Raw genomic sequence first — 23464 nt, 5'->3', positions numbered from 1 at the left:
CTTTCACCTACGACATAAAAACATGCATGCAGCTTGCAGATTGCCAACAGGGTCTGTACAGAATCATACTGATGGATGAGTTCACAGTACAGATGAACATAGGGACACTGTAATGTCAGCAGTAGAAAAGCAAAGGACAACTGCCATAGTTTGGTCTTTTTTTCCCTCTAAGATGTATTTTAGACATTTATTAAGGTGTTATCAAAATCCTTCTTTTCAATGAAGCTTTTGGTGGCAAGCATGTCTTGGAATGTGTTCTCTTTATGCCTCTGAATGAAGTGTCAGTCATTAGGGGACTAGTGTGTGCAGGGCACATAATGGAACACAACAGGACAACCAGACAAATCCCAGACAGAAGAACAGACAGAGCTAAAGATTCCACTCACTAGATTAAAGTCCTTGAAAGAGCTGGAAAGAAATTCTGGTAAGCTCCCAACCATATGCAAATAGCAAGCTGCCTTCCCATTTACAAGTCTCATCTCTGAAAACTCCCTAAGGTGAGGAACAGTGGAGAAACCTGCCTCCTCAAATTTGCTTCTTGGTTATTAAATTAATTAATTAATTTAGGTTAAATAAAGGCTAGGAGAAATTGACAGTGTGAAACCTCTAGTATGATTTTCCAAGGATGGATTTCAGAGACAAGACATTCAAGTCTAAAAGTTTGTATTTTTACCATCTCATGTTTTTCAGTTGTTTATTTGCAGCATTTTAACCCTTCAGCACTTTTCCCTAGGCTCGCTTTCCTGTAATTCAAACAGCTCTGGGAAATCGCCTGTGGTGCTTCTTTAACCCAGCACCATTTTTTGATAATTTCCTGCAATTTTCTTTTTAAGCTAGACCATGTTTTAAGGCTCTGTTTTAAGGCTCTAATTGTTTCTGTAATGAAGCATTCTCCTAGAATCAGTTCGAGTTCCCAGTACCTGGGATCATTCACTTTTTCCTTGATTTGCCAAAATGAACAGCAAACCTTCTAGAACTATAGATCTGGTCTTATCAGAAAAGAAATAACAGCAGCTGTGGGGGATTACTTACGGTAAAGTGAGTTTATCTTAAAACAAGTGAGATATTAATGCAATCAGTTAAGTCTTATACAATAGGCATTATATTAAATGAGAGTTTGAGCTTTGCATTGATTGTGATATTTAAATTTCAATGGGCTGATTATGTATGAGAGGAAAATGACCAGTATTATGAATGTGCTGAAACGGACAGGGAAGGACCTTGCCTGCAAAGTGAGAGGGAGTGGGAATGGGAGGGGGCACCACGTTCCCTTTATAGTCACCAGAGTTCAATAAAGCACCACTTATTTCCCAGCTTTTAAGAGCGCTTTTATCACAACGGTTCATACCTCACACTCCCTGGAGCCTGATTTGTTATAGGTGCAGGGTCCCGTCCCATTCAGCAGCATCTCGCTGGTCTCCGTGTTGGTGGGTTTATAATCTACATAAAATTCCTGGGTGCTGGGAGTCATTTGCTTTAGGGACTGTCTTTTCTTTTTCCTGTGCCTTCGCATGAGGGAGCGCTGCTGTAGCTGCTTCATGCTCGCAGGGTACCGCTTCCATGACACGTAGATAACGAGCAGGATGACGAGCACAGACAGGAAAAGGGCCACGCTCCCTGCGATGATTTTATGGAAAGAGATGTGCTCGGTGTCAGCATCGGTCTCTGGGCCGGGCTCCGTGGCTCCCACCGTGGGGGGCAGAGGGGGCTTGCTCTCATGCTTCGGCCGGGGGAGCTTAGGCTTAAATGTCGGCTTGGGGAGAGCCCTGGCCAGATCAAACCTCTCCGTGGTACTTTTGCCACAGATGCTGTAGTTCTTCACGGCATCGATCACGTTTACTCCTTGCAGCTCCTTGGGACTGGCACAGATAATTGTATTCTCCCTCAGACCTTTAAAACTTTTCAGCCAGTTTACCAGGGAACAGATATTTCTGCTGCATTCCCATATATTCCCGGCAAGACTGATGTCATTGAGAGATATCCAAGAATCCAAAATCTCTTGACCAATAAATGTAAGCTTATTGGAATCCAGGTTGAGGCGCTGCAGATTTGGGACACACTGGAAAACACTAGGTCCACTAAAAGCTTCAATCTCATTGCCTGATAAATCAAGCCTTTGTAATGAGCTCCAGGTCCAGGACATGGTCTGTCCTATGACACTGATTTTATTCCACTGCAAGTAAAGGTTCTGAAGGCTCACCAACCTTGGAAAAAGGGCCAGGTTGAGCTTAGAAAATTGATTGTGCTCCAGGTGAAGTTCTTTGAGTCTGATCATGCCAGCAAAGACATTCCTGGCTAAACTTCGGATCCGGTTATATCCCAGGTCCAAAAGTTCCAGATTGCGGCAGTCTTGGAATATTCGCACGGGGATGGTTCTCAGGGAGTTAGACCGTAAATGTAAACTCAGCAGCTTCCGCAAGCCCCGAAACTGTTCAGATCCCAGAGAATGCAGCTGATTATAGGACAGATCCAAGTTCCGTAAATTTGTCACAGGTCTGAAGGTATTGTTGAGAAAATAGGAGATTCTGTTGGAACTCAGAATCAACTCTTTGAGTCTGCGTATTCCATTAAAAGCATTCTCATCAATATTGCTGATATGATTATGGTCAAGGTACAGCCAGGTGAGCTGGTTGAGCCCTTTAAATTGATTATACTTAAGTTTTTGAAGGCTGTTATAGCGAAGGGACAAACCTAAGCAACCAGCAGATATACTTGAGGGTATCTCCTGTAATTTCTGAGATTCACAATATACCATTTTGCCTTCACACCTACAGCCCTTAGGGCATCCTCGTTCGGCAGAAGAAAGCATTGTCAGTAAGACAGTGGGGGCTATAACCAGTGCTACAGCTGATCCGCTCAGTAGCCTAATTACATTGAAACCTGGAAATAAAAACAACTTAGAAAAGTTATCCCCCCAAAAAGGAATTCATTTATTTTTAACCAAGCAAAAATAGACATGTATTTTCTTTTTTAAAAAAAATTACATCTAGATAAACAACATTTAATATCAAATATCACCTCCTTGACATTTAAAGAGAATTGTCTTTAGATTTTTTTTTCTAAATAGTTAAGCAAGGAAACGTGTCCACTAAGCAATTGAATTTATAGTCTTAAGCACAGAAAGGTAATCTCTAAAATAATTAAGGCAAATTACAACACAAACTAGGGGGTTTTGTTTTTGGTTTTGGTTTTTTTTTTTTTTTTTAAGAAGGAAAGAAGAAAAATGACAAAACATACCCATCCTTTGTATTGTTCAAAGGTCGTCCTTAGGTCTTTTGCTTTGGCTTAAGGGGCCACTTGCATGACAGCCCCTGTCAGCTGCACTGTGAGTCAGGGCTCGCTGACACCCAGGAAGAAAAATTGGACCCCTTGGGAGATGGACCGATTTTGGAACATTATTCTTTGCCAGCCACGCAGAACACTCCAAGAACAAATAAATTCCAGCACCGCATTTGTAGCAAAACATCAAAAAAATCTTCCTAGGTAATAGGATCTTCATGGATATTACGTTTTTGCATCTTTACAGTTTTTTTTTTTTTTTTTTGGTTGGGGGGGACGTTTAAAAAAAAAAAAAACTGGCTTCTACAATTTCTTCTTATCAGAAAGCATGATGTATTCCTCCAGGCAACGTGGGGCTACCTGAGCTGCCACATCTGTATTCCATAGCCCAGCATTTCTGGTGGTGAGCACCCACTTCAGCCACAAAGCTGCGTTGGAGCCCAGGAGGCAGGAGAGCCCCGTACCGCACACACGCTCAGCTCACTTCTGCAGACTGTCATTCTGAAAGCTGCTCGGACTGTTGCTTTGGTTTCAGTGAATGCAGTCTTATGTAAAGCTGCCCCCAGTGGTGAAGAACATTATGGGCATGTGCAGAAATGTCTCTCTTTTATCTTGCAAATGAGCAGGCTCTCTGCTGGAAAATGAATGATTCTTTTGGGTGGCTCAATGGGAACTGAATGGTCACCGTAATCAATAACTAGCAACATTTTCTGTAATTTCCAAGTCTTGTTTTACAATTTGGCAATGTCTTTATTGTCTGCGTCCACTTAATCGCTAAACATGTACTGCCTAGAGTTTTTTCTGGAGCTTGACATTAAGTTCACAGACCGAATGTCAATTTTTCTTAACCTCAACGTAGGCTTTGGACTGAAATTTATAAAATGACTTATTGAGCTTTTCACAGAGAAGCATTAACTGCCTGCCCATTTGACCTCTTGGAGTCACAGTGATTATATTACGGAAGGTGTCTCAGGATGCTAAGATAGATGATACATTTTGGAATAGTGGGGATAACTAATGACATATAAATTGATGTGTCCAATAGCTTTTCTGGTTTTCTACAAAAGACATAATTGGCTTAATGGCTTATGGCTTGGTTTGTTGTTTTGGTTGCTGTCATTTGTTTTTAATTAGAAAAGAAATAAACCATTTTTAGTGTGAGTGGAAGAATCAAGAGATCATTTGGTTCAGTTTATTGATGCGGCTGCTATTTATTGCACCAATAATATTTATTGAGCACTTCCTAAGTGTTTTAAATGAGCAATCTTGTTTTATCTTTAAACAATATTATGATGTACGTCCCTTTATAACTTTCATTTTAAAGATGAGAAAACTGAGGCTTGGCGAGGTAGTTTGATGGCATTCATGCAGCAAGTAAGTGGCAGAGCTGAGATGCAAATCCATCTCTCTCTTTCACTTGGACCTCTAACCACTAGATGGTCATCAGCAAGTGTTATCTTCATCTGAAAGTGAGTCAAGTGAAAATTAGCCTGATTAGGACATTGAGTCAAGGAAGTTATAATATCAGTCAGTTAGTTAATCAGTCTTGCTTCCTGGGTTTGTATAAACTTTGGTATGATTCTTAGAAAGAAGTATTATAAAAACTAATAAGAAGCAGTTTAGTCTAGTGATTAAGAGCATGGATTTTTGAACCTAGGATTAAATCCTGGCTACAAATTGTCAGCTATGTAAACTTGAATAGGTTACTTATCTTCTCTATGCCTCATTTTCTCTTCTACAAAATAGGTATGGTAACAAAAAAATATTTCATAGAGGGTTTGAGAATTGTCAACTTATTATCTGTAAAGTACTTAGAATAGTGTGTAGCACATAATAAATGTATGTTAGCTGTTATTTGAATATCAACTTTAATGTATTTGCTGTCATTGCTTATTGTTTAGTATTGAATATTGACTGTACCAACTATCATTAACTCACAAAGAGCCTTTTCAGCGAACATTTTTATGTTATTCACAATGGATTTCTAGGATTCACTCAGTCTTACCTTCTTTTAATAAGAGAGCTTTCTAAATCTCTATCATCTCAGCTTTATCTTTAAAATGAATCTTTTGGTTCTATGGACCATAACTAGTAATTAATGTTTAATTCTTTCTTCCTAAAGCAGAATATGGTAACATATGTCCCATAGAGAAAATCATTTTGTTTAAAGATAAATAGTGCACCTTAAAAGTTTGCCTTGTCAGTCTTTGTCAGGTGAATTGGCTGTGGAATACCCCAGAGAGCTTTCGCATTCTCTAAGGATGAGAAGTTGGGTAGTTGTTAGTCATGACAATCAAAAGGGTCCCACAGAAATAGTACAATGAGAATCACCAATTCCTCTGATAGTATGTTATGAAAAGGGCAGTGGTTCCTCCCAAATTATCCATGCTATTAATGCACGTAAAGCCCCCAGAGAGCTAGTTAAACATAAATTTCTCAGTCTTTCCCTAAAGATTCTGATTCATGGGATGGTAGAGGCTGCATTTACCAATAGACTGATGGAGAAGTAATTTTAAGAAATGCACTGTAAGGAAGTGATTAAAAATAACAAATTTTCTTCTAGCTGGAAGAGAGGATATGAAAGTTTATGATATTGTGATGTAGGTTCCATGAGGACAAAGATAGTGTTTTGTCTACTTCAGTTTCTCTAATACCTAGAAGAGAACTTGACACATAATAGATGCTCAGTTATTGAATAAATACATTTTTATGGGGATCATAAGTACATTTGATGGGGAACAAAGTGGTTATGTAATACTAGTGTTGTGATCATTGAGCCAATGATACTGGATACAATTTTGAAGGAAGTGTTCTTAAATAAAGTGTGTAAAAGGCAAGAAACTAGAAAGTGGAAACATTTAGGTCAGCAAGTGATCTCTACCTTTTATGCAAACATCTCATCTTCATAGTTAAATCATAAATTTCATAAGAAGAGTAAAGATACTTTTGAATATTTCCTTTGACATGTTACAACTTTTATCATCTAGCATCCCAAATGGGGCTTGGCAACTTGTATCTATTAAAAAGTACTGGAGGAAATCATATTTATAATGTCTTTCTCATATCTCTGTTGCTTGAGAACCTCTGATTTTTCTCCTTACTCTCCTTGCTTCTTCATGGAAAATAGATTTTGAGATGTCTGTTTTGCCTAACAGCTACTGAGGGCTACTCTACAACGGTTGGAGACCCTGTCAATTTCATGCTGCTCCTTTTTCCTTCATTCCCTGGTGACAAGAACACAGATGAGCCCACTGAAAATGTAATTCTCTCACTCTGCTTTTCCTGGGAGAAATCTTGGATCATTTATGGTGAATCACATTCTTTTCTGTGTTTAACACCTTGTCCTTAGGTTTCAGTCATTTTTCTGATACCTTGGCTTCTGACCTCTTCTTGCTCTGTAGTTCTGACTTCATCCTCACCTTCACATTCAGTCTCATGAATGAACTTTCCTCTCAACATGAATTGTTGGTTTCTTCCTCAATAGTAATGTTAGCCATTTCCGGACTGGGTCTGACTCCAGGGATTCTGTGCGGCCCCGACCTTGGCACTAGCCCTTAAGCTGGCATCACCACCAGAACTGTCTGGGGTCAGTGTTATGAAGTGCATGAAGAAGGAAGACCATTCATGGGGCTAGTAGAAAAACCCAAAAGTAAAATAATACAATTCAAAGCAGACTGAATACTTGAAGACTGCAGAAATTAGCTCAAAGACATAGTCTTTTCCTTTCAAACGAAAGAAAAAAAATTTAAAAGAGTTTATCTTCTAAAATATTTTAGCAGTCTGTTGTTGTACTTTTAAAAAGTTTATCCTCCTTTTACTTGTTGACTATAGCAAGAAGATTAGTTCTGATTTGCCTTTCAATAGAACCAAAATTATACTGCATTATGTATTTAAAATTCTTTTGCACTTACCACCACATACAGAACAAACCATAAACTACCTGACAAGTTAAATCATCCCAGTGAAACTGTGGCCTTAATGATTTATACAATTATAAAATGTAGTCATGTATCTAAAGACTTTTAAAAACTGTACGTTTAGTACTTCAAATAGCTGTGCATATTTTGCTTCAATTGGGTAAACAAATTCTAAATGTATATTGCTCAACTTGTGTTCACTATGAAATTGAATTGCCAAAAAAAACTTAGAAAATCAGGGCTTAAGAAAGGTGTACTGATATATTAACAATAGGTTGGCCTCAGGGATTTCATTCATTTAACAAATACATTGTTTGGGTACCTGCTATGTACTAGGTGCTGTTCTAGTCACTTGGAATACATCAGTGTACAAAACAAAGATCTATGCTTATATTCCAAAGGGGACACATGGACAAAACCCCCCACATAAATAGTATATTATTAGGTAGTAGGTACCATAGAGAAAAGAAAAGTGAGAATAGGGAAGATTGAGAGTGTTAGAGGTGAGGTAAATTGTAATTTTCCTTTTTTAAAAGTTTTTATTTAAATTCCAGTTAGTTGACATACACTGTAATATTAGTTTCAGGTATAGAATTTAGTGATTCAACACTTACATAAAACTCCCTATGCTCAACAGAAGTGCATTCCTTATCCCCATCACCTATTTAACCCATTCCCTCCACCCACCTCCCCTCTGGTAACCATCAGTTTGTACTCTATATAGAGTCTGTTTCTTGTAATATTAAATGTTGGGATGGTTAGGGCCACTAAGAAGGTGGATTGAGCAAAACCTGGAAGGAGATGAGGTTGTTAACCTTAAATATATAAAGGGAGTGGCTAGTCCGAAGGCCCTCAAGTGGGAGATCATATGTTCAATGAATTGCAAACAGGCCAATCTGTTTAGAATAGAGAGACCTAGAAGTAGAGGAATTAAAGATGAATTCAAAGAGGTATTAGGTACTGGGTCATGGAGGGCTTCATATGCCATTGTAAAAACTTTGGCTTTCTTCTGGAGGAAACTGGGAACCAACTCAAGATACTGTGCAAACTAAAGATATGATCAAGTTACCTATTGAAAGGATAACTCACACTGCTCTTATAGGAATAAACTCAAAATTAAGTTTGATGTATAAATATATTATGTAATATATAATATAATGTATTATATAAATAAGAATAAAAGCAGAGAGATCAATAAGAAGGCCTTTGTACCAATCCAGGAGAGAGATGATGGTGACTTAGGCCATCACTTGAAAGTGATGAGAATTGGTTAGTTTTTGAATATATGTTTAGGTAAAACCAACATGAGGTTTCTAATGGATTAGGAGTAGCAGTATGAGATAAAGAAATTAAAAATGATTCCTATTTTATAAATTGAGCAACTGGAGGGATGGTGAAGCCATTAGCTGCTTCTTTGGGTCAAGTTTTGAGAATAGGATCAACAGTTCTCCACAGTAATTTATAAATAAACACTGGAAACACCAAAAAGAGTCAACACATTTGAATTAACTTTAAATTTGGCTATCACTTCTCTTCAATTTTGTGAGACTTTAATTTTTGAAAACATGTTGATATTAGCTCCCATCACCTAAGGTATTTCAAAATACAAAGGACCATGATGTATTTTAAAATATTTTATAAAATGATTAGCAAAATTAGCCCCTGAACAACAGCAACACGGATTTTTATTCGGATAACTTAAACATAGACAATGTCTTTGCATATGGATTTGGAAGGCAAGAGAACCAAAAGATTTGGTGAAAACTGAAAATAACATAAAGATCAGATTTGGGACCATTTGGACTAGTATACTGGAAAATAAATTCAGTGCATCCAAAATGTCCTTCTGAAATAGTTTAGAGAATGATATATGTTTTTTATTGCGTATGTCAATTAACATTTGGAATTTGGAACTAATTCTGGCTAAACTTCTCAGGATTTCAGTTGCTTATCTGCAAAATGGGACACATAATATCTGTGTTATGAATTTCCAAGGTTTTTGTATAGGATCAATTTCCATAACTTATGGTTAAATACTTCGGAGACTATAAAGTGTTAAAAATGTTTCTGGAATCAGAGTACCTATGAGAAAATGAATTTTCTTTAATTCTGTCTAGGGTCTCTGGTCATGAGTATATACTGCAACAAACATGTATCAAAGGACACTAATAGGACCAAGAGTGGAGTCAGGCTTTACCAATAAATAAAAAAATTCTTTAGTATTACCTTTCTACTACACTTTTAATATCACAACCATTTATTATACAGCATACATTTTGACATTCTGTATTCTAACTCACAAAGTGCTTTCACCAGTACATGCATTTTGGGGGAAGATTTTATTTATTTGAGAAAAAGAGAGAATGAGCAGTGGGGAGCGACATAGGGAGAACAAGCAAGGGAGAAGCAGAGTCCCCATTGAGCAGAAAGCCTGTTGTGGGGCTCCACCCCAGGACCCCGGGATTGTGACCTGGGCCCAAGGCAGACACTTAGCCAACTGAGCCACCCCAATTGATCTAGATATTGTAAAAAGCTTAACCTTTTTGATGAAATACCTTATCACGTGGTAGAGTTGTCAAAATGCTAACAAAGAGTTCCCTACAGCTATGAATAGGAGTTTCTTTATTTCTAGCTCTTAGAATACACATATGCACTTATACATTTGTAATTATATTCTGATCTTTCATAAGAGCATTAACATGTCTCTGAAATATCCTTAGTTTCTATCTGCTTGCTTCAAGGGCTCTATTAAAAACTGTGTTTGGTCACATGTGGTTATGAGTGAACATCCTTGACTTAAATAAATGGATAAAGAAAGTTCCAGATCTGACCATTAAAGTGGTCTCTCAATGTCTTTCTGAAATGAAGCAAATTCAAAATGAGTGAGACATTAGAGGGTTATCTAGCACATGTCCTACTCCCTCACTTGAAGGTACATTTATGTTGTAACACCAATCCATATTTTTTTTCTACCTTTCTAAAAAAAAACATATAATGTATTATTAGCCCAGGAGTACAGGTCTGTGAATCGTCAGGCTTACACACTCCCAGGACTCACCATAGCACATACCCTCCCCACTGTCCATAACCCAACTACCCTCTCCCTCCTCCGCCTCCCCCCCTGCAACCCTCAGTTTGTTTTGTGAGATTAAGAGTCTCTTATAGTTTGTCTCCCTCCTGATCCAATATTGTTTCTTTTTTCCCTTCCCTACCCCCCAAATCCCCCACTTTGTCTCTCAAATTCCTCATATCAGGGAGATCATGTGATAATTGTCTTTCTCTGATTGACTTTTTCGCTCAGCATAATACTCTCTAGTTCCATCCATGTCATTGCAAATGGCAAGATTTAATTTCTTTTGATGGCTGCATAGTATTCCGTTGTATATATATCTCACATCTTCTTTGTCCATTCATCTGTTGATGGACATCTAGGTTCTTTCCATAGTTTGGCTATTGTGGACATTGCTGCTATAAACATTTGGGTACATGTGTCCCTTCGGATCACTACCTTTGTATCTTTAGGGTAAATACCTAATAGTGTGATTGCTGAGTTGTAAGGTAGCTCTATTTTCAACTTTTTGAGGAACCTCCATGCTGTTTTCCAAAGTGGCTATACCAGCTTGCATTCCCACCAACAGTTTAGGAGGGTTCCCCTTTCTCCACATCCTCACCAGCATCTCTCATTTCCTGACTTGTTAGTTTTAGCCATTCTGACTGGTGTGAGATGGTATCTCATTGTGGTTTTTTTTTTTTTTTTTTTTTTTTTTTTTGATTTGCAACATCTTTTTTTTTTTTTTTTTTTTCATTTTATTTATTTTTTCAGCGTAACAGTATTCATTCTTTTTGCACAACACCCAGTGCTCCATGCAAAACGTGCCCTCCCCATTACCCACCACCTGTTCCCCCAACCTCCCACCCCTGACCCTTCAAAACCCTCAGGTTGCCCCAACCTCCCACCCCTGACCGTTCAAAACCCTCAGGTTGTTTTTCAGAGTCCATAGTCTCTTATGGTTCGCTTCCCCTCCCCAATGTCCATAGCCCGCTCCCCCTCCCCCAATCCCACCTCCCCGCAGCAACCCCCAGTTTGTTTTGTGAGATTAAGAGTCATTTATGGTTTGTCTCCCTCCCAATCCCATCTTGTTTCATTTATTCTTCTCCTATCTCCTACCCCCCCATGTTGCTTCTCCATGTCCTCATATCAGGGAGATCATATGATAGTTGTCTTTCTCCGATTGACTTATTTCACTAAGCATGATACGCTCTAGTTCCATCCACGTCGTCGCAAATGGCAAGATTTCATTTCTTTTGATGGCTGCATAGTATTCCATTGTGTATATATACCACTTCTTCTTTATCCATTCATCTGTTGATGGACATCTAGGTTCTTTCCATAGTCTGGCTATTGTAGACATTGCTGCTATAAACATTCGGGTACACGTGCCCCTTCGGATCACTATGTTTGTATCTTTAGGGTAAATACCCAGTAGTGCAATTGCTGGGTCATAGGGTAGTTCTATTTTCAACATTTTGAGGAACCTCCATGCTGTTTTCCAGAGTGGTTGCACCAGCTTGCATTCCCACCAACAGTGTAGGAGGGTTCCCCTTTCTCCACATCCTCGCCACATCTGTCATTTCCTGACTTGTTAATTTTAGCCATTCTGACTGGTGTGAGGTGATATCTCATTGTGGTTTTGATTTGTATTTCCCTGATGCTGAGTGATGTGGAGCACTTTTTCATGTATCTGTTGGCCATCTGGATGTCTTCTTTGCAGAAATGTCTGTTTATGTCCTGGCCCATTTCTTGATTAGATTATTGGTTCTTTGGTGTTGAGTTTGATAAGTTCTTTATAGATTTTGGATACTAGCCCTTTATTTGATATGTCATTTGCAAATATCTTCTCCCATTCTGTTGGTTGTCTTTTGGTTTTGTTGACTGTTTCCTTTGCTGTGAAAAAGCTTTTGATCTTGATGAAGTCCCAATAATTCATTTTGCCCTTGCTTCCCTTGCCTTGGATGATGTTTCTAGGAAGAAGCTGCTGTGGCTGAGGTCAAAGAGGTTGCTGCCTCTGTTCTCCTCAAGGATTTTTATGGATTCCTGTCTCACATTGGGGTTTTTCATCCATTTTAAGTCTATTTTTGTGTATGTTGTAAGGAAATGGTCCAGTTTCATTTTTCTGCATGTGGCTGTCCAATTTTACCAACACCATTTGTTGAAGAGACTGTCTTTTTTCCATTGGACATTCTTTCCTGCTTTGTCGAAGATTAGTTGACCATAGAGTTGAGGGTCTATTTCTGGGTTCTCTATTCTGTTCCATTGATCTATATGTCTGTTTTTGTGCCAGTACCATACTGTCTTGATGATGACAGCATTGTAATAGAGCTTGAAGCCCAGAGTTGTGATTCCACCAACTTTGGCTTTCTTTTTCAACATTCCTCTGGCTATTTGAGGTCTTTTCTGGCTCCATATAAATTTTAGGATTATTTGTTCCATTTCTTTGAAAAGAAGTTGATGGTATTTTGATAGGGATTGCAATAAACATATAGATTGCTTTAGGTAGCATAGACATTTTCACAATATTTATTCTCCCAGTCAATGAGCATGGAATGTTTTTCCATTTCTTTGTGTCTTCCTCAATTTCTTTCGTGAGTACATTATAGTTTTCTGAGTACAGATTCTTTGCCTCCTTGGTTAGGTTTATTTCTAGGTATCTTACGGTTTTGGGTGCAATTGTAAATGGGATTGACTCCTTAATTTCTCTTTCTTCTGTCTTGTTGTTAGTGTATAGAAATACTATACAGCTCCTAGTTTCATTGATTTGTTCTACTGGTTTTTTTTGGTTTCTATTTCATTGATTTCTCCTCTGATCTTTATTATTTCTCTTCTTCAGCTGGGTTTAGGCTTTATTGCTGTTCTTTCTTCAGCTCCTTTAGGTATAGGGTTAGGTTGAGACCATGAATTTTTTCAATTCTTCTTTAATTTCCTGGTTGACCCATTCAAAAGAGTAGGATGCTCTTTAGCCTCCATGTATTTGGGTTCTTTCCAACTTTCCTCTTGTGATTGAGTTCTAGCTTCAGAGCATTGTGGTCTGAAAATATGCAGGGAATGATCCCAGTCTTTCAGTACTGGTTGAGACCTGATTTGTGATCCAGGATGTGATCTATTCTGGAGAATGTTCCATGTGCACTAGAGAAGAATGTGTATTCCGTTGCTTTGGGATGGAATGATCTGAATATATCTGTGATGTCCATCTGGTCCAGTGTGCCATTTAAGGCCTTTATTTCCTTGCTGATCTTTTGCATGGATGATCTGTTCATTTCAGTGAAGGGAGTAGTTGAAGTCCCCAACTATTATTGTATTATTGTTGATGTGTTTCTTTGATTTTTTAATTAATTGGTTTATATAGTTGGCTGTTCCCACGTTAGGGGCATAGATATTTAAAACTGTTAGATCTTCTTTTTGGACAGAACTTTTGAGTCTGATATAGTGTCTTTCCTCATATCATATTATAATCTTTGGCTTAATATCTAATTTGTTAGATATAAGGATTGCCACCCCAGTTTGTTTTTTGTTTGTTTGTTTGTTTTTGATGTCCATTAGCGTGGTCAATTGTTTTCTACCCATTCGCTTTAAATCTGGAAGTGTCTTTAGATTTAAAATGAGTTTCTTGTAGACAGCATATTGATGAGTCTTGTTTTTTAATCCATTTTGATACCCTGTGTCTTTTGATTGGGGCATTTAGCCCATTTACATTTAGGGTAACTATTGAAAGATATGAATTTAGTGTCATTGTATTGCCTTAAGGGTGACTGTTACTGTATATTGTCTCTGTTCCTTTCTGGTTTATGTCATATTTAGGTTCTCTCTTTGCTTAGAGGACCCCTTTCAATATTTTCTGTAGGGCTGGTTTGGTGTTTACAAATTCTTTAATTTTGTTTGTCCTGAAAGCTTTTTATCTCTCCTTCTATTTTCAGTAACAGCCTAGCTGGATATAGTATTCTTGGCTGCATGTTTTTCTCGTTTAGTGCACTGAATGTATCATGCCAGTTCTTTCTGGCCTGCCAGGTCTTTGTGGATAAGTCTGCTGCCAATCTAATATTTTTACCATTGTATGTTATAGACTTCCTGTCCTGGGCTGCTTTCAGGATTTTCTCTTTGTTACTAAGACTTGTAAGTTTTACTATTAGATGACAGGGTGTGGACATATTTTTATTGATTTTGAGGGGGATTCTCTGTGCCTCCTGGATTTTGATGCTTGTTCCCTTTGCTGTATTAGGGAAATTATCTATTATAATTTGCACCAATATACCTTCTGCCCCTCTCTCTCTTTATTCTTTCTGGTATCCCAATTATTCTAATATTGTTTTGTCTTATGGTATCACTAATCTCTCTAATTCTCCCCTCATGGTCCAGTAGTTTTTTGGCTCTCTTTTGCTCTGCTTCTTTATTCTTCATCATGTGGTCTTCTATATCACTAATTCTCTCTTCTGTTTCATTTATCCTAGCAGTAAGAGCCTCCATTTTTGATTACACCTCATTAATAGCTTTTTTAAAAATTTCAGCTTGGTTAGATTTTAGCTCTTTTATTTCTCCAGAAAGGGCTTTTATTTCTCCAGACAGGGTTTCTCTAATATCTTCCATGCGCTTTTGGAGCCCAGCTAGCACCTTGAGAATCATCATTCTGAACTCTAGATCTGACATATTACCAATGTCTGTATTGATTAGGTCCCTAGCCTTTGGTACTGCCTCTTGTTCTTTTTTTTTTTTTTTTTGTGGTGAGTTTTTCTGCCTTGTCATTTTATCCAGATAATATGTGAATGAGAGAATAAAATACTAAAAGGGTGGCAAAGATCCCAGAAAAATGTACGCTAACCAAATCAGAAGAGACCCCAAATCAACTTAAAAAATTTTAAAAAATATATATATAATAGACTGGTGAATAGAACAGAGCCACCCACTTGATTTTAGGTGTATTTTGGTCTCTTAGAAGAAACTGCCTCTCACTAAAATGAGGGTAAACATTATGAAAGGATGGAATATGACTGTAAGGATGAAAATTTAAAATAAAATTCTAAAAAAGGAATTGATAAGTTGGTTGGAAAAAGAAAGAAGGAAAAAAAAAAGGGTGGGGGGAGATGTGCTCAGGCTGGAGACTAGGACAAAGCCCTGTGTTAGATTTAGGGTATATTTTGATCTATTAGAAGAAATTGTATCCCAAATTTTTTTAGAATAAGAAAACCCTTTATGTATACAAAAAAATAAGGTTAAATACAATGAGGGATAAAATATGAATAAAATAATGAAGATTTATAATTTTTTTAGAAAGGTATCGTTAAGATAAACTAGTTAAAAATGTTAAAATAAGAAAGAGGAAAAGTTAAAAAAATTAGAATAAGAAAAAATAAAATTAGAAAAATTAACTAACTTGCAAGACTTAAGAATCATGGGGAGAAAGCTATGAATTCCGTGCTGTGCTTTCCCCTCCTCTGGAATTCTGCTGTTCTCCTTGATTGTGAGCTTGGCTTTAGCTGGACGTTCTTGCTGATCTTCTGGGGAGGGGCCCGTTGTAGTGATTCTCAAATGTCTTTGCCTGAGGCAGAATTGTGCTGCCCTTGCCAGGGGCTGGGCTGAGTAATCTGCTTGGGTTAGCTTTAGGGAGCTTTTGTTCCCTGAATGCTTTCCCGGTAGAGCTCTGGAGGACGGGAATGAAAATGGCAGCCTCAGTCTCCAGCCTGGAAGAGTGGAGAGCTGGGGGCCCCACTCCTCAGTGCGCCCTCAGGGAAAAGTGCTCAATCACTCCCATCTTCTTGGTTTCTGGCCTTGTTCCAACCTCACCTGGCCTATGACCGAGCGCCTCTGTCTCTGGCGCACAGCCCCATTTGGAGTCTCCAAACCCAGCAGATTCCTGCTTCCAGAGAAAGAAGGTGAGTCTCCCCGGATCTGCCACTTGTGAAGGAAGGTGAGTCTCCCCGGATCTGCCACTTGTGGGGTCTCTGCTCAAAGAGCAGTGGCCTGATTGTGCTGCAGATCACAGTTTAAGGTAACCCCGAGGTGAGAGTACACTCCTTGGCTCCATCTCTGTAGCCAGCTTCCCTGCTCTGATACCTGTGAGCTCTGCTACACTCAGACACCCCCCTTCTTGACCCCATAGGACCTGAGACCACATTGTCCCTGAGAGGGCTCCACCCCCACTTGCCCTCTGGAGTGATGTCCCTCAGTGGAGCAGACTTTTAAAAGTTTGAATTTTGTGCTCCATTTCTTGGCCCCTTCCCCTGCTGTCTGTCTTCCCATCACTTTAGATTCACTTCTCCACACATCTTACCTTTCAGAAAGTGGTCAATATTCTGAAAGAATTGCTGCTCCTCTTCTCTTCTATCTCCTATTGGGTTTGTAGGTATTCAGAATGGTTTCATAACTATCTTAGCTGAACTCCTGCGACCTGATGTCATCTCAGTCTGCTATTCCTCCGTCATCTTGACTCCTACTACACCAGTCCATATTTTCAGGTTTCATTTCATTACTCACCTTACTTTCTTCAGAGGTAGCCCCAAGCTACATTTGGGGATAGGGAAAAATAACAGACTCTTATTATTATTTTTTTTAACTAAATTCATTTCATTTCTGTGCTGTATTTTTTTTAAGATTTTATTTATTTATTTGACAGACAGAGATCACAGGTAGTCAGAGAGGCAGGCAGAGAGAGAGGAAGGGAAGCAGGCTCCCTGCTGAGCAGAGAGCCCGATATGGGGCTTGATCCCAGGACCCTGGGATCATGACCTGAGCCGAAGGCAGAGGTTTTAACCCACTGAGCCACCCAGGTGCCCCAATAACAGACTCTTAAAGAATAACACTTAGTGGAAGACTTCTGAACACTAAAAAGACTACATGGCTTTGAGGAAATAATTTTTTTCCCATTTTTTCAGTGGAGATTTTAAAACATATACAAAAGTAGAGGAAATAGTATAATAAACCTCAGCTTCAACAATTATCAATATTTTGCTAATTTTTTTTCATCTATCCCTGCCCCTTTTTTCACGTACACACACACATTTTATTTTTTTTTTCTTGGAGTATGTTAAAACACATCTCAGAAATCATGGCATTTTACCCATATACCCATATATATTTAGTATGCAATTCTAACCAATAGAGACTTTTAGTTTAACCATCTAACATTATTGCACCTAACAAAAATAATAAGTTCATAAAATTGCTTTGTAGTCAAGATTTAAGCAAAGCACAAATATTGCATTTTTTTCATGTTTCTGAAATCTCTTTAATTTTTAAGGCCATTAATTTGTTGAGAGATACCAGGTCATTTGGGCTTCATCTTGTTTCATGCTCTGCATTGGTTAATTGCTTCCCTTTGTGTCAGTGTCATTTAACTTGCAAGGAGTAAGTTTTAATAACACAATACTTATGTTGAGCAAGTATCCATTTATTAATTTAAGCAGTATATCTAGCTCCAACGGATACATACAACATCTATTTACTTTCAGTAGGAAATCTACGATTTACCAAACTTTTCAGTAAACTGAGACTTAGAAAAAGAAATGTATTTCTATTTCATGGTATTTATACTGTCAAGGAATTCAGTAATGGGTCAAATGACAAGTTTGGGAATGGGAATTAATATTAAGGTATCACAAGTCTATGTTGGTTTAATCTTCATATTTACTAGTATTTCTATTCATACTTCCATCACACTTGCCCATAGTCAGCAAAAGCAATTATTTGATGTTCCTTGCTAAACAAACCTAATTTTTGTATTGATTTTGAGATATTCTAACGAATGCTCAAAAAATTCCTATCAAGAGAATAAAAATCAAAGGTCAATGATATTAAGAGAAATCAGTATTCTAGCTTTTCGTTTAAAAAAAAATTCCATGAAGGAATTTGTAAGAATGTAAGGCACATTGTAAAATTTATAGTCCTGTGTATATATTCCCAAATTTCGTATAATTTCTTACAGTAAAACAAAAGAGTTTTAGAGTAACTGTAAACATCTCTTAACCAAATTTTCACCTTAATATTTGATGCTCTACTTTGCATGTATGGCTGTGTTTTGAATATAAAGCCAGTATTGTTTAAATGCTATCATAATGAACATTTTGCTATATTTGTTTCATATATATTCTGATGTAACAAGAATTTTTAAAGAAAAAAAATTCTGTTCTGACCCATTTAGGTTGTTTGACAGAATACCACAGATTGGATGGTTTTAAACAACATAAATTTATTTCTCACAGTTCTGGAGTCTGGGAAGTCCGAGATCAATAAGCCAGCAGTTTCTACGTCTGTCGAGGGGCTGCTTCCTGGTTCATAGGGATGCCCTCTTTTCTTTATAACTTCACATGACATAAGGAGAAAGGGATCTCTCAGGGCCTTCTTTTATAAGGGCGCTAATCCCTTCTTGAGGGCTCACCCTTTATGACCTAATCACCTCCCCAAAGCCCCACCTCCAAATACCATCACACTGGGGATTAGGTTTCAGCGTATGAATGTGGAGGGGGCACACAAACATTCAGTCTATAGCATTTTCTCTTTTCTATTGTATTTTTAAAGCATGGTATATAATACTTCCCATTGAGTACACTAGTTTATTTTAAAATCTTCCTTCCTGACAAATATATCAGCATTAAGGATTAAATTCCCCAGGCACCAGGTGGGGAAAGGTAATAGAAATCTGGATTTGGATTAAAAACCATAATGTCCTACTGGTTAGTTTTATTTTTGTTTTTGAAACAGTAAGTCTGATATTTTTGATTTTATGCTGCAGACCTAAAAGATATGAAACTTCTGAGAGTAGAGAACGCGGCATAGGTTTGCAATGTAGTGGCAGGGAATAGGAGCCTGAGTCCTTATATTACACTAAAATGTATCAGTCTATTTGAAGACTCTTTCAAAGTCTGGTGTGTATTGTCAATGCTTAATCCCAATTGAAGACTTGTTCCCTTAAGAGTGCAGGGAATGCTTAGGAATCTCCTGTGGCAAACAGCAGAGCCCCCATGTGGCAAAATTGTGACTCAGGCAGAAATTGACTTAGTCCCTGGAAGCAAATGCTACAGGTCCTTAATAATAGTAAAATTTCTTTATTTGTCCTGGATTGAGAATTTATTTATTCAATGAATATCTATCAAGCTCTTCTGCGGTTCTTTGTGCTGAGAATACAACAGTGAATAAGACAAAGTGCCTACCATCAGAGGACTTGCATTCTAGTTAATAAGATGGTAAAAAATAAACACCATAGGCACACAGAGCAGTGCCAAATAGGAACAGTGCTATGAAGACAAATAACAGAGAATACGGGGTTGTGACGGTTTGCTAGAAAAGTCAGAAAATCCCTTTCTGAGGACTTCACATTTGGGAGCATGTAGGAAGCAACTAGTGTGACTTTCTGTTCTCTCTTTGGGATTTTCATTGATGATCACCACCGTTTTTGCCATGCCTTCAGGCAGCCACTGCTCCTGCCCCCCCCTCCCCCCTTAACACATCAGCTCCACATTAGGCATGTTCTTTTTTTGGAGCACAGCTGAAAGTTTAAACAAAATTTCAAGAAATGAAAAAAAAAATAAGAGAGACTTAGGAGATCACATAAAAAGAACAAACAGAAACATAACTCACAATATGAATCTGATACCAAGTTGGCTTTCATAGACCCAGTTTTCTGAAGAGAGTTGACACCAGGAATATTTGCCCCATCACAAGTGATACCACCCACACAGACACTGTTGCAGTCTTCATCATGTATATTAGATCCTCACACAGCAGGCCTACGATTCAAACAAGTTTCACACACACAATAAATTCACACACATAATAACTTTTCTCAGTACCTCTTTACCTCTTAGTGATTTTCTCTCATCTCCAGTAGTTTGTCCCTGGATGCCTACCTATAGTGACCCACTTCTTTCTGGATTTTTTTTTTCCATTTAGCAACAAATGAATTCTATGATATTAACTGATAATGGGTTTAGAGTGTTAGCTTTCTCAGTGTACTTGAAATTTAACAGGTAACTGGGAAATGGAAAATATTAAGGAATCATTGAGAACTGAATTTTATGTACAAACTTTGAGAAGCAAATAGGAGAAAAGACTTGTACTGAAAATATCCATATTGCTTCACCTCAGCTTCTTCAATTACTCTTTTCGGGTTCAGTGACTTTATTTTATCTACCATTTTTTTCTCATAATATTTCTGAATTTTATTGATATTTTCATTTCTTGCTATTTTAACAAGATTAATATATTCTCTCTCACTTTCCTATTTCTTATTAGCAGAGTATTAAATAAATAGTATTTAATTAAAGATGACCATGTAAGCAATGATGCTGCCGGATTAAATGGTGTCCTGGATTATGTCCCCATTCTCATTCAACCTTTTGTTTCTCTTGCACTTAAGAATTGTTCCTTTTTTCTCTCTCTCCCTGTCTCTCAAATTTGCTTAGATTTTGCCTATACATAGTACGAGTTGTTATTCCCAATATTTTAAAAGATTTTTCAAGTGTTTAATTTTTCCAAATAGTCCATTCAGATAAAGCCTTCCTTCGCAGCACTCTGTTTCTCAAATATCTAATAGGAGCTATATCTCATTATGGCTGTTAACCTAGTATTCCCCTTCTCCATTCTCCCCTTTCTTGGATCCCATATATTAATTTTCTTAGTTTACCACTGATTTTGTTGAAACATATCCACTATGTTCCACTATGTTTATATCAAATGCATCAGAGATGCATTTGATATAAAAATTCCGTGTCTGAATTTTTTTAGTTTATCCTAACTGATTAATAAATTGGATGTATATTATTTATAATTGGAAATCATTTTCCCTCAGAATCTTTTAGCCATTGGTCTACTATCTTCTCACACCCCCTCTTGCCATTGAGAACCAGGTTCTATTCTGATTCCTAATCCTTTGTGTATAATCTTTGGAAGATTTTGTGATACTTTATTTTCTCTGGTATTTGGAAATTGTACAAGGGTGTAGTTTGATTTGGGCCTTTCATCATTCATCGTGCTGAGTATTCAATAGACCTTTTAAATCCAGCAACTTGTGTCCTTTGGTTCTGTAAAAATTTATTTTAATTATTGATCCCCATTTTCTCCATTCTCTCTCTCTTATTCTGGAACTTTCATTGGGCATGTTTTGGATTTCCTGGATTGATTCTTTGTTGTTGCATTTTTTTCTCCTATTTTTCCATCTTTTTATATTCTTGTCTTACTTTCAAGAGATTTCCTCAGTTTTATGTTACAATATTTTATCTATTTATTAAAATTTAGAACAGGTGTCAGCAAACTGGCACAGCCAAATCTAACAATGATGCTGTTAGGTCAAGTGGTGCAAGTAGGTTAAACTTTTGTACTTCCTTTGTTATTCATGCTCACCCATTTATGTATTATCTATGAATGCTTTCATTCATTAATGGCAAAGTTTAGAGACTTCAAATCCTGTAACCTTACAGTATTTGCCATGTATCTCTTTATAAAAAAAGTTTGCTGATCCTCTCCCTCCCCCAATTTAGGTGATGATACTTGTTATCTATAGGAGCTCTTTTTTGGTTTTCTTTTTCTCCTTCTTCATTGTATACTGTTTTATTTCTATAAATGTGGTATCTTTCTGTTTTCTTTCTTTATTTTATTTTATTTTATTTTATTTATTTATTTGTCAGAGAGCACAAGTAGGGGACGGGGTGGGGGAGGGGCATACAGAGCAGGCAGAGGGAGAAGCAGGCTCCCCACTGAAAAGGAAGCCCAATATGGGGCTCCATTCGGGACCCTTAGATCATGACCTGAGCAGAAGGCAGATGGTTAACCAACTGAGCCACCCAGGAATCCCTGTGACATCTCTTTTTCACTCTAAGATATTATACAGTGTTTTGGTACTATATTTTTGGTGCAATGTCACTATTTCCTCTGAGGTAATTAGTTTGTTTTGGTCCCTTTTATGTTGGAAGCTTTATTCAGATGTTAAGTTTCTCATGTGCTTATTCAGATTGAGTGAAGCACTGAAAGCTGAGAGAAAGTTTCTTGTGAATGGGTAGGGTTTTGGCTATGCACTTTTGTGGGACTAAGATTTAAAAAAGAACTTGTTTTTTCACTGAGGAATCTTCAGATACATGAATATAGATATTTTCCCCAGGAGTCCCCCAACCTCCTTCACTGTAGCTGGAGGCTACCAGTGTTTTGGGGACAAAGCGGGAGAAGGATGCTGAGGTCTCCAAGTTCATTATGTACATTCTCGTTTAATTTTCCTGTTTTCAATCCCAAGCTTTAGTGCTTTGCCTCATATACTTTGATCTAGCTTCTCATGTTTGGATTTACAGAAAAAACTTTTTTTTTTTTCTCTGCTGGAAGAAATGAGTAGTAGTGCCCTCATCAGCCCAGGCTGACTCTATAACATATATCATAGACTGGGTGGCTCACACAACGGAAATAGTTTTGAAGGATGGAAGTCTGAGATCAAGGTGTCAGCATGTTTGGATTCTTGGTGAGGTTTCTCCTCCTGGTTTGCAGATGGACACATACTTGCTGTATTCTCACACTGTGGAGAGAAATCATCTCTCTTGTGTCTCTTCTTTTTTTATTTTTTTAAGATTTTATTTATTTATTTGACAGAGAGAGACATAGGAGAGAGGGAACACAAGCAGAGGGAGTGGGAGAGGGAGAAGCAGGCTTCCTGCTGAGCAGGGAGCCAGAAGTAGAGCTCTATCCCAGGGCCCTGGGATCCTGACCTGAGCCAAAGGCAGGTGCCCCTCTTGTGTCTCTTCTGATGAGAGCACTAACCCCATTCATGAAAATTTCATCTTCATGACCTAATTACCTCCCAAAGGCCTCACCTCCAAATACCATTATTTTGGGTGTTACCGCTTTAACATATGAATTTGTGGTGGGAGGCAGGGGAACATGAACATTTGGTTCACAGCAGATTGTTTCTTGGCTTCTTGGGGTGAAGATGGGGATCTGGCACTCTTCCTGAGTACTTTAAACCAGTCCCCATATTTTTAGTGACCCCACTTTCTGAAGCCTCTGAAGACTTGTACAGCATAGTGTCCCCTTTAGGAAGCACTTAGGTGTAGCTTTCTTGACTCTACTTATTTATAATATAACCTATGTTTTCCAAAACTTTGTAGAAATCGTTCATGCATTCTTATCTCCCCTTTGTCCTCATTTGTTTCTTTTGTTATTACATGAATTTTAAGGGGGAAGGTACAAAAAAGTGTGTAATGTCATGTTTCAAATATGAATTTCTTATGACAGATTACAGGCATGG

At 37.8% G+C, this 23464-nt stretch overlaps 2 protein-coding genes across 2 annotated transcripts in view; one reads left to right on the top strand and one right to left on the bottom strand.

The window, feature by feature from the left end:
* The window catches only part of LRRTM3 (leucine rich repeat transmembrane neuronal 3), a 164074-nt gene extending 160290 nt beyond the window's left edge, over positions 1–3784 (bottom strand). The window contains exons 1-2 of the mRNA XM_046027319.1: positions 3238–3784; positions 1349–2880 (exon numbers count right to left, since the gene is read on the bottom strand). Of these exons, the coding sequence (XP_045883275.1) occupies positions 1349–2880; positions 3238–3241 (1536 nt within the window). The 5' untranslated portion in view covers positions 3242–3784. The remainder of the gene's footprint in view (positions 1–1348; positions 2881–3237) is intronic.
* The window catches only part of CTNNA3 (catenin alpha 3), a 1394003-nt gene that overhangs the window by 418465 nt on the left and 952074 nt on the right, over positions 1–23464 (top strand). The gene's annotated exons all lie outside the window — the stretch shown is intronic.

The sequence above is a fragment of the Meles meles genome, chromosome 13 (genome assembly GCF_922984935.1).
Source record: "Meles meles chromosome 13, mMelMel3.1 paternal haplotype, whole genome shotgun sequence".
In the NCBI taxonomy this organism is placed as follows: domain Eukaryota; kingdom Metazoa; phylum Chordata; class Mammalia; order Carnivora; family Mustelidae; genus Meles; species Meles meles.
The sequence above is the reverse complement of the archived record's forward strand: the minus strand, read 5'-3'. Positions and strand labels throughout refer to the sequence as shown.